The sequence below is a fragment of the Balaenoptera ricei genome, chromosome 18, assembly GCF_028023285.1.
Source record: "Balaenoptera ricei isolate mBalRic1 chromosome 18, mBalRic1.hap2, whole genome shotgun sequence".
NCBI classification, from domain to species: Eukaryota; Metazoa; Chordata; class Mammalia; order Artiodactyla; family Balaenopteridae; genus Balaenoptera; species Balaenoptera ricei.
Window position 1 is genome coordinate 24331829 of NC_082656.1, and position 11246 is coordinate 24343074.

General features: G+C 39.9%; 1 protein-coding gene across 1 annotated transcript in view; it reads left to right on the forward strand.

Annotated features, from left to right (window-relative positions):
• LOC132352746 (coiled-coil domain-containing protein 86-like) overlaps positions 1 to 10433 on the forward strand; it is a 95324-nt gene extending 84891 nt beyond the window's left edge. The window contains exon 6 of the mRNA XM_059903428.1: positions 10205 to 10433. Within this exon, the coding sequence (XP_059759411.1) occupies positions 10205 to 10266 (62 nt within the window). The 3' untranslated portion in view covers positions 10267 to 10433. The remainder of the gene's footprint in view (positions 1 to 10204) is intronic.
• The last annotated feature ends 813 nt before the right edge of the window (positions 10434 to 11246 follow it).

Below are 11246 nucleotides of genomic sequence, written 5' to 3' on the forward strand. Positions count from 1 at the left end.
TAGAAGCAGTGATTAGCAGCAAAGGAAAAGCTGGGTATGGTCATATATGTGCCAAGGACTTTGGGAAAACAGAGTCATAAAGTTCAGAAAATAATCTAAAATGGAATATAACTCAAGGAAATACCCAGAGATTTAACTTTGACTCTATAATCCCAAATAACTCTATGGAATAAAAAGGTAAGAGGTCAAAAGGAACTAGAGTAGGTGCCCTGGGTAGACAATTCTAGACTCAAGGGCATGTTATTTTTAAAAATTCTAAGAATTTACAAAAATGTCTTTTTCACTGGGGATTAGCGATGATCCTCTGAAAACAGATCCTATGGCATAGCTATTAAATAGTAGAGCCAGGACTCAAACCCATGGTTACCTGAAGTCTATGATTTCTCCCCTTGGACTCCGGAACTAAAAGGGAATTCAAGCAACATATATGTGCTCCTCTTATCCAGCCATTACCCACAGACAAAATTCATGCATCTTGATTCTTTCTGTCCTTGGGGTATATTTCATTTCCATCTTGAATACTACTTGGTTGAACAAGGGGAGGCTTTAGTTTCACAAAGACTTATGGTTATAATTATGGAGCAGGATATTAGTCTTATTATACTGCATCATTGACCTTCTAATAAGGTTCCTGGAAAGGCTTCATGGAAACAGGTGTCTAGCTGGCCAGTCCCATCAGCCTTCAAACCTGCCCAGTCATTTCCCAGTTCACAGAAGATGTGGGTGTAAAGCTTAGGTCCTTACCCAGGAAAACACTCTCTGCATGTATTCTGATTTTTTAAAAAGTGGACTGAATAAAAATACCATCTATCGCTTGACAGTGAATTAGTAGAGCAACTTTCATTGAGATATAACTAACATATAATATTAGTTTCAGGTGTACAACGTAATGATTCTATATTTGTATGTATTGCAAAATAATCACTACAATAAGTCTAGTTAATATCCATCTTTATAAACATTTAAAAGATCAATATTGACAGCTATGTTTTGAACAGTCATTTCCTTTTTTGTTGTTGTTAATAGGGATAGGATTCTGAGACTTTTAGGTGTGGTAGACCTGGTATTTCTGCAACTAACAAGGTGCCTTGTGAAATCCTCATGGACAGATAAGTACAATTTGAAACTTGTTAAAAAGTAATACTAGAGGTGCCAATTAAAGGGTCACTGACAACCTAGATAGGGTTTTGGTGACATGCCCTGATCTATTCCACAGTTTTACCAAGGTCTTGAATGAAGACATAGTAGGCAATCTTATTAAGTTTTCAGGGGACAAACATCTAGTTTCCAAACGACAGAAATCTATTCAACAGGTGGTATAGAAAACATAGTGGATGGCAGAATCAGGACACAGAAAGATCTTGACAAGTTAAAGTGATGGATTGAATCTAATAGGATAAAATGTAGTAACAATAACAACAAAAATTATATTCTGCATCAGGGTTTGATTTCTAGTTGGAAAAACTCAGAAATAGAATTTGGAGTTTAGTAGCAGTTTAGGCATAGGGAAGTAAATGCAGAATGAGGCTGCTAGAGGGGTTCATTTGTCTGTAGGCTACATCAACAGAAGTATAGTTTCTAAAATAAGGGAGAAATTGGGATTGCCCTGGTGTGCTTTGTGCTGCAGTGTTGTGTCCACACAACGGACATAGGCAAGGTGGAGTGTGTGGCTAAAACAGAGGTGCTGTGTCATAGGATGAGCTGGCACATGCATAAGAACTATCGAATCTGGAAAAGACCTATGGCAGGAGGGGGTGGGGTGGGCAATAAAGCCTCACAAAATATTTGGAGGGCTCATGTGTTAAAAACAATTTCTGGACAGCCATCCCCCACCTCTGCAGGAGACCCTCCAACACTAGCAGATTAAAAGTTAAAGAGAAGGGAGGGACCTTCAAGATGACGGAGGAGTAAGATATGGAGATCACCATCCTCCCCACAAACATATCAAAAATAGATCTACATGTGGAACAATTCCTGCAGAACACCTACTGAACGCTGACAGAAGACCTGAGACTTCCCAAAAGGCAAGAAACTCCCCATGTACCTGGGTAGGGCAAAAGAAAAAAGAAAAAACAGAGACAAAAGAATAAGGACAGGACCTCCACCTCTGGGAGGGAGCTGTGAAGGAGGAAAAGTTTCCACGCACTAGGAAGCCCCTTCGTGGGTGGAGACTGCAGGTGGCGGCGGGAGGAATCTTCGGAGCCATGGAGGAGAGCACAGCAAGAGGGGTGTGGGGGGCAAAGCGAGAGATTCCCGCACAGAGGATCAGTGCCGACCAGCACTCACCAGCCAGAGAGGCTTGTCTGCTCACCCGCCGGGGTGGGCGGGGGGTGGGAGCTGAGGCTCGGGCTTCGGAGGTCGGATCCCAGGGAGAGGGCTGGGGTTGGCTGCGTGAACACAGCCTGAAGGGGGCTAGTGTGCCACAGCTAGCCAGGAGGGAGTCCAGGAAAAAGTCTGGACCTGCCTAGGAGGCAAGAGACCATTGTTTCAGGGTGCGCGAGGAGAGGGGATTCAGAGCACTGCCTAAACGAGCTCCAGAGAAGGGCGCGAGCTGCAGCTATCAGCGCGGACCCCAGAGACGGGCATGAGATGCTAAGGCTACTGCTGCAGCCACGAAGAAGCCTGTGTGCAAGCACAGGTCACTATCCACACCTCCCCTCCCGGGAGCCTGTGCAGCCCGCCACTGCCAGGGTCCTGTGATCCAGGGACAACTTCTCCGGGAGAGTGCATGGGGTACCTCAGGCTGTTGCAACGTCACTCTGACCTCTGCCGCCACAGGCTTGCCCTGCATTCTGTGCCCCTCCCTCCCCCGGCCTGAGTGAGCCAGAGCCCCCTAATCAGCTGCTACTTTAACCCTGTCCTGTCTGGGTGGGGAATAGATGACCTCAGGCGACCTACACGCAGAGGTGGGACCAAGTCCAAAGCTGAACCCCAGGAGCTGTGCAAACAAAGAAGAGAAAGGGAAATCTCTCCCAGCAGCCTCGGGAGCAGCAGATTAAATCTCCACAATCAACTTGATGTACCCTGCATCTCTAGGATACCTGAACAGAAAATGAATCATCCCAAAATTGAGGTGGTGGACTTTGGGAGCAACTGTAGACTTGGGGTTTGCTTTCTGCATCTCATTTTTTTCTGGTTTTATGTTTATCTTAGTTTAGTATTTAGAGCTTATCATCATTAGTAGATTTGTTTATTGATTTGGTTGCTCTTTTCCTTTTTTTTATATATATATATTTTTTCCTTCTTCTTTCTGTGAGTGTGTATGTGTATGCTTCATTGTGTGATTTTGTCTGTATAGCTTTGCTTTTACTATTTGTCCTAGGGTTCTGTCTGTCCATTTTTTGTTTTTTTATTCTAGTATACTTTTGAGCGCTTGTTCTCATTGCTGGATTTGTTTTTTGGTTTGGTTGCTCTCTTCTTTCTTTTTTTTTTTTAAATTACTTTTTTAATTTTAATAATTTAAAAAATTTTTATTTCAATAACTATATTTTATTTTATTTTATTTTTTCTTTCTTTTTTCCCCCTCCCTTTTCTTCTGAGCCATGTGGCTGACAGGGTCTTGGTGTTCCAGCGAAGTGTCAGGCCTGAGCCTCTGAGGTGGGAGAGCTGACTTCAGGACACTGGTCCACCAGAGACTTCCCAGCCCCACATAATATCAAATGGTGAAAGCTCTCCCAGAGATCTCCATCTCAACGCCAAAACCCAGCTCCACTCAATGACCAGCAAGCTACAGTGCTGGACACCCTAAGCCAAACAACTAGCGAGACAGGAACACAACCCCACCCATTAGCAGAGAGGCTGCCTAAAATAATAAGGTCACAGACACCCCAAAACACACCACCGGACGTGCTCCTGCCCACCAGAAAGACAAGATCCAGGCTCATCCACCAGAACACAGGCACCAGTCCCCTCCACCAGGAAGCCTACACAACCCACTGAACCAACCATAGCCACTGGGGGCAGACACCAAAAACAAAGGAAACTATGAACATGCAGCCTGCGAAAAGGAGACCCCAAACACAGTAAGTTAAGCAAAATGAGAAGACAGAGAAACACACAGCAGATGAAGGAGCAAGGTAAAAACCCACCAGACTAAACAAATGAAGAGGAAATAGGCAGTCTACCTGAAAAAGAATTCAGAGTTATGATAGTAAAGATGATCCAAAACCTTGGAAATAGAATGGAGAAAATACAAGAAACGTTTAACAAGGACCTAGAAGAACTAAAGAGCAAACAAACAATGATGAACAACACAATAAATGAAATTAAAAATTCTCTAGAAGGAATCAATAGCAGAATAACTGAGGCAGAAGAACGGATAAGTGACCTGGAAGATAAAATAGTGGAAATAACTACTGCAGAGCAGAATAAAGAAAAAAGAATGAAAAGAATTGAAGACAGTCTCAGAGACCTCTGGGAAAACATTAAATGCACCAACATTCGAATTATAGGTGTCCCAGAAGAAGAAGAGAAAAAGAAAGGGACTGAGAAAATATTTGAAGAGATTATAGTTGAAAATTTCCCTACTATGGGAAAGGAAATAGTCAATCAACTCCAGGAAGCACAGAGAGTCCCATACAGGATAAATCCAAGGAGAATCATGCCAAGACACATATTAATCAAACTATCAAAAATTAAATACAAAGAAAGAATATTAAAAGCAGCAAGGGAAAATCAACAAATAACATACAAGGGAATATCCATAGGGTTAACAGCTGATCTTTCAGCAGAAACTCTGCAAGCCAGAAGGGAGTGGCAGGACATATTTAAGGTGATGAAAGGGAAAAACCTACAACCAAGATTATTCTACCCAGCAAGGATCTCATTCAGATTTGACAGAGAAATCAAAACCTTTACAGACAAGCAAAAGCTAAGGGAATTCAGCACCACCAAACCAGCTTTACAACAAATGCTAAAGGAACTTCTCTAGGCAGGAAACACAAGAGAAGGAAAAGACCTACAATAACAAACCCAAAACAATTAAGAAAATGGTAATAGGAATATACATATCGATAACTACCTTAAATGTAAATGGATTAAATGCTCCAACCAAAAGACATAGACTGGCTGAATGGATACAAAAACAAGACCTGTATATATGCTGTCTACAAGAGACCCACTTCAGAGCTAGGGACACATACAGACTGAAAGTGAGTGGATGGAAAAAGATATTCCATGCAAATGGAAATCAAAAGAAAGCTGGAGTAGCAATTCTCATATCAGACAAAATAGACTTTAAAATAAAGACTATTACAAGAGCCAAAGAAGGATACTACATAATGATCACGGGATCAATCCAAGAAGAAGATATAACAACTGTAAATATTTATGCACCCAACATAGGAGCACCTCAATACATAAGGCAAATGCTAACAGGCATAGAAGGGGAAATTGACAGTAACACAATGATAGTAGGAGACTTTAACACCCCACTTTCACCAATGGACAGATCATCCAAAATGAAAATAAATAAGGAAACATAAGCTTTAAATGAAACATTAAACAAGATGGACTTAATTGATATTTATAGGACATTCCATCCAAAAACAACAGAATACACTTTCTTCTCAAGTGCTCATGGAACATTCTCCAAGATAGATCATATCTAGGGTCACAGATCAAGCCTGGTAAATTTAAGAAGATTGAAATCATATCAAGTATCTTTTCCGACCACAACAGTATGAAGCTAGATATCAATCACCGGAAAAAATCTGTAAAACATACAAACGCATGGAGGCTAAATAATACATTACTAAATAACCAAGAGATCACTGAATAAATCAAAGAAGAAATCAAAAAATAAGTAGAAACAAATGACAAAGAAAACATGATGACCCAAAACCTATGGGATGCAGCAAAAGCAGTTCTAAGAGGGAAGTTTGTAGCAGTACAGTCTTACCTCAAGAAACAATAAACATCTCAAATAAACAACCTAACCTTACACCTAAAGCAATTAGAGAAAGAAAAACAAAAGAAAACCCCAAAGTTAGTAGAAGGAAAGAAATCATAAAGATCAGATCAGAAATGAAGGAAACTATAGCAAAGATCAATAAAACTAAAAGCTGGTTCTTTGAGAAGATAAACAAAATTGATAAACCATTAGCCAGACTCATCAAGAGAAAAAGGGAGAAGACTCAAATCAACAGAATTAGAAATGAAAAAGGAGAAGTAACAACTGACACTGCAGAAATACAAAGGATCATGAGAGATTACTACAAACAACTCTACGCCAATAAAATGGACAACCTGGAAGAAATGGACAAATTCTTAGAAAAGCACAACCTTCTGAGACTGAACCAGGAAGAAATAGAAAATATAAACAGACCAATCACAAGCACTGAAATTGAAACTGTGATTAAAAATCTTCCAACAAACAAAAGCCCAGGACCAGATGGCTTCACAGGTGAATTCTATCAAACATTTAGAGACGAGCTAACATCTATCTTTCTAAAACTCTTGCAAAATATAGCAGAGGGAGGAACACTCCCAAATTCATTCTACGAGGCCACCATCACTCTGATACCAAAACCAGACAAAGATGTCACAAAGAAAGAAAACTACAGGGCAATATCACTGATGAACTTAGATGTAAAAATACTCAACAAAATACTAGCAAACAGAATGCGAGGTTCCTTAAAAAACTAAAAATATCAGTACCATACGACCCAGCAGTCCCACTACTGGGCACATACCCTGAGAAAACCATAATTCAAAAAGAGTCATGTACCACAATGTTCATTGCGGCACTATTTACAATAGCCAGGATATGGAAGCAACCTAAGTGTCCATCAACAGATGAATGGATAAAGAAGATTTGGCACATATATACAATGGAATATTACTCAGCCATAAAAAGAAATGAAATTGAGTTATTTGTAGTGAGGTGGTTGGACCTAGAATCTGTCATACAGAGTGAAGTAAGTCAGAAAGAGAAAAACAAATACCGTATGCTAACATATATATATGGAATCTAAAAAAGAAATGGTTCTGAAGAACATAGGGGCAGGACAGGAATAAAGATGCAGACGTACAAAATGGACTTGAGGACACGGGGAGGGGGAAGGGTAAGCTGGGACGAAGTGAGAGAGTGGCATGGTCATATTATATACACTACCAAATGTAAAATAGATAGCTAGTGGGAAGCAGCCGCATAGCACAGGGAGATCAGCTCGGTGCTTTGTGACCACCTAGAGGGGTGGGATAGGGAGGGTGGGAGGGAGACGCAAGAGGGAGGAGATATGGGGATATATGTATATATATAGCTGATTCACTTTGTTACACAGCAGCAACTAACACAACATTGTAAAGCAATTATACTCCAATAAAGATGTTAAAAAATTTTCTGGTTTTATTGAGATAACAATTGACATACATCACTGTAAAAATGTATGGTTTACAGCATAATGGTTTGACTTACATGTATTGTGAAATTGTTCTGCAGTAAGTTTAGTTAGCATCCATTATCTCACATAAATACAATAAAAAAAGAAAGCAAAAAAATGTTTTTTCTTGTGGTGAGACCTTTTAGGATTTACTCTCTTAGCAACTTTCATATATGACAAATAGCAATGTTAACAGTATCATCATGCTGTACATTACATCCCTAGTACTTCTTTATCTTGTAACGGGAAGTTTGTACATTTGACCACCTTTCTCCAATCCCCCTATCCCTGCCCCCAGCCTCTGGTAACCACAAATCTGATCTCTTTTTCTATGCGTTTGGTTGGGAATTTTTGGTTACTGTGTTTTTGTTTTGGTTTGTTTTCAGAGTCCACAGATTAAGTGAGGTTGTACAGTATTTGTCTTTCTCAGTCTGACTTATTTCATTAAACATAATATCCTCGAGGTCCATTCATGTTGTCTCGAGTGGCAAGATTTCCTTGTTTGTTTTTTTATGGCTGAATAATATTCCTTTGCATATATATATATATATATATATATATATATACCACAACTTCTTTATCCATTCATATGTCAGTGGACACTTAGGTTGTTTTTGTGTCTTGACTGTTGTACATAATGCTGCAGTGAGCATGGGGTGAAGATAGCTTTTCAAGTTAGTGTTTTCATTTTCTTTGGATAAATACCTAGGGGTGGAATTGCTGGATTATATGGTAGCTCTATTTTTAATTTTTGAGGATCCCCCATACTGTTTTCCATAGTGTCTGGTAAGGAGACAGAGAGGAACATGAGAGACCTTGGAAGATGGCCAAATCAAAAATTAACTTCTACTACACATGGAATATTTCACTGTGGACAGTAGGTGCACACTGAAAGTGAAGGAAGATTCTCTGAGAGAAATGAAGCTTTGTACCCATCCATGTGGTTACAGGGAATATAGTTCCCTAGGGGACATCCTAAATGCTTGGGTATCTGATGAATTAGCTGGTAATGCTGACTGTATGAGCCACTGCACTCACAAACAGCAATGTAATACATGACATCTATTCACAAACCAGAAATAATTCTGTGAATTGTCAAATATGTTAGCTTATGTTATAAAAACTAGAAATCTTAGCGTTAAGTATCACTTAGGATACATTTCAGCTACAGATAACAGAGATGCCCAGCAAATCTTGGTATAAACAAACAGGGATTTATTCTTGTCACTTTGCAAGAACTGAAGCAAGATGGTTGGTGGTATTGGTTCAGGAATTCTAGGCTGGTGTCTCCAATTCTCTTGGTCTTCTCTTCGTGGTCATAACCTGGCTATGTCAAGATGCGGCAATCAATCAAAGTCCAGATGTGGCACTGAGGAGAAAGTTTATCTTCCCAAAACTTTCTCTTATCGGAGACAAAAACTATTTCTCAGAAGCTTCTCTGCTAATCTTGCCTAATATCACTCAGGCAGGTGTTATCAGTCAGTTGTTTCGATTCTTGCTGAACAAACAACCACAGCATCATCTCAGGGACACACAATAACACACATTTACTTCTGTCTCATCAGCCAGGGCAGCTGTTCTATGGGTCTCTCCTTCTTATGAGAGCTGGGCTACCCAGGGCATATCTCCTTATGGCAGAAGCTCCTGAGGGGCAAGCCTTGGCTTGGAATTGGCACATTCTTCCTTCTGCCGTATTCCAAGTCCAAAATCAATGCGGCAGGAAAGGATACTTTTCTCAAGGAGGTCATGGGGAAGGAATGAATATTTGCTGAAAGGTAATGTAATCTGCCACAGAAAGTCTGGATTTAGGCCAGCTCCTAGACCAGGGGCTGGGGTGACCTTCCTGGAAGCCAAAGGATATTTATCCAATCTTAAACAAATACGGAGGGCTGCTATCCAGAAAGAAAAAATGTAAATGGCTTTTAGATAGGCTAGGAACGGTGTCAACTGTGTCTGCCACAAAGCAAGGGTTTGATCCCGAGGGAATTTTTATAGTTCTATCCACACCTTAAGCTATCAAAGTATTCAGAGGTAGTGTGTTTAAACAGATAATTGGCTTTTTCTGCTTCACACTTCCAGGGACAGGAAAGAAGATAATGAAGGAAACTCATTTATTATGTGTCTAATATATGCCAAAAACAGTGCTAGGAATTTAAGATAGACTATTTTATTTATTCTTCATAATGCTTTGAGATAAATATTATTAAACTAGTTTATGGAAGAAAAAAATGAGGCTCTGAGAACTTGACAGTTTATATATATCATACAAGGTGGAGCTAGGATTTATGCCCAAGTTTGTCTGGCACTAAGGCTATAAAACCTTTCTATTATACTGTGTTGTCTTTTCTACATTTTGTTCAATTTGTTTAGAGCTATTTCTAGAATATTCTATGTGGATTCTCATAGAGGAAACTGAATTATCCTCAAACAAGATAATTCTTTATATGTGTGAAATCAATAATTCTGTCTCTCTAAGTCATTGCCTCTCCAGGTTAAAAAATAGTTTCTTCAATAATTCCTCTTATTATATGTGTAAGCCCTGTAATGGTCCCATTTTTCAGAAGGTCCCTAGGCAGTCAGATGTAGAAGAAAAACTCTTAACCAAAACAATCAGGACTCATGGCTGACTGGCTAATCACAGAAAGGCAAGCGAAATAAAAAAATCATCTAAAAATTATACTTACATGTCTTAAACATATATATTCTTAAATTTAAAATATATAAGTCCTTTTTCTAACTTTTTGAGGTAGGGCAAAGCCTTTTATTTTAATACAAGCAGAAATTCATGGCGGGGGCACTAAAACTCTTATGTTTATTTTAAGGAGTACTTGGAACTGTGCAAAGTGGACTCTTCAATTGTCACAGTGACTGGGGGCCACCATAGCATTTAGTGGGTGTGGACCAGAGATGCTGAATGTCTCAATGCTGCGCAGTCCTGCAAAAGAAAACAGCTCACCTAAGATGTCAGTGAGACTCCTATTGAGAAGATTTGGGTCATTTAGCTGATGGAATTTCATGTTAACTCAAATAAAACAAGCTCCTAATAAATTATCTATGATTTCCAATCTTGTTTCTTTAAAATTGAGGGACCTCTTGGAAGACACTTGTGAAGCAAATGGGATACAGAATCCTCCTAGCTTTTTTTTTTTTTTTTAATTTGTTTATTATTTTATATTTACTTTTGGTTGCATTGGGTCTTCGTTGCTGCGCACAGGCTTTCTCTAGTTGCGGTGAGCGGGGGCGACTCTTCGTTGCGGTGTGCAGGCTTGTCTTGCTGCGGAGCGCGGGCTCTAGGCACGCGGGCTTCAGTAGCTGTGGCACACAGGCTCAGTAGTTGTAGCACACGGGCTCTGCAGCATGTGGGATCTTCCCGGACCAGGGCTCGAACCCCTGTCTCCTGCGTTGGCAGGCGGATTCTTAACCACTGCGCCACCAGGGAGGTCCCCCTCCTAGCTTTTAATTATTTTTTTCCTCTTACCTTTTGCAACTGTCTTGCTCATATCTAACCGGGCAGCACATTTTTTTCATTACTCTTTTTTTAATGCTTTCTAAGCATTCAACTTGGTTTTTGTAGAAACTACTCTCGTAATCAGTCTATGTAATATTTAATAAAAGCATGCAATTGCAGTGAACATATGCAGTACCATCAACGGGTTTGGGAAGTATACAATAGACCTGAGAGCATCATTAGTTAACAAGGAGATTCCACAAAAATAAAATTGGTTCAGAGAACTTCCGTTAAAATATGTTTCCTGGAATTGCTAACAAAGGCCTAAGGAAAGTCCTTTGCAGCCCAAATCGCAGATGTAATAGACTGAAATCTATTTTATGGTTAAATGTCCACTCAGGTCTGTTGCTTATTTT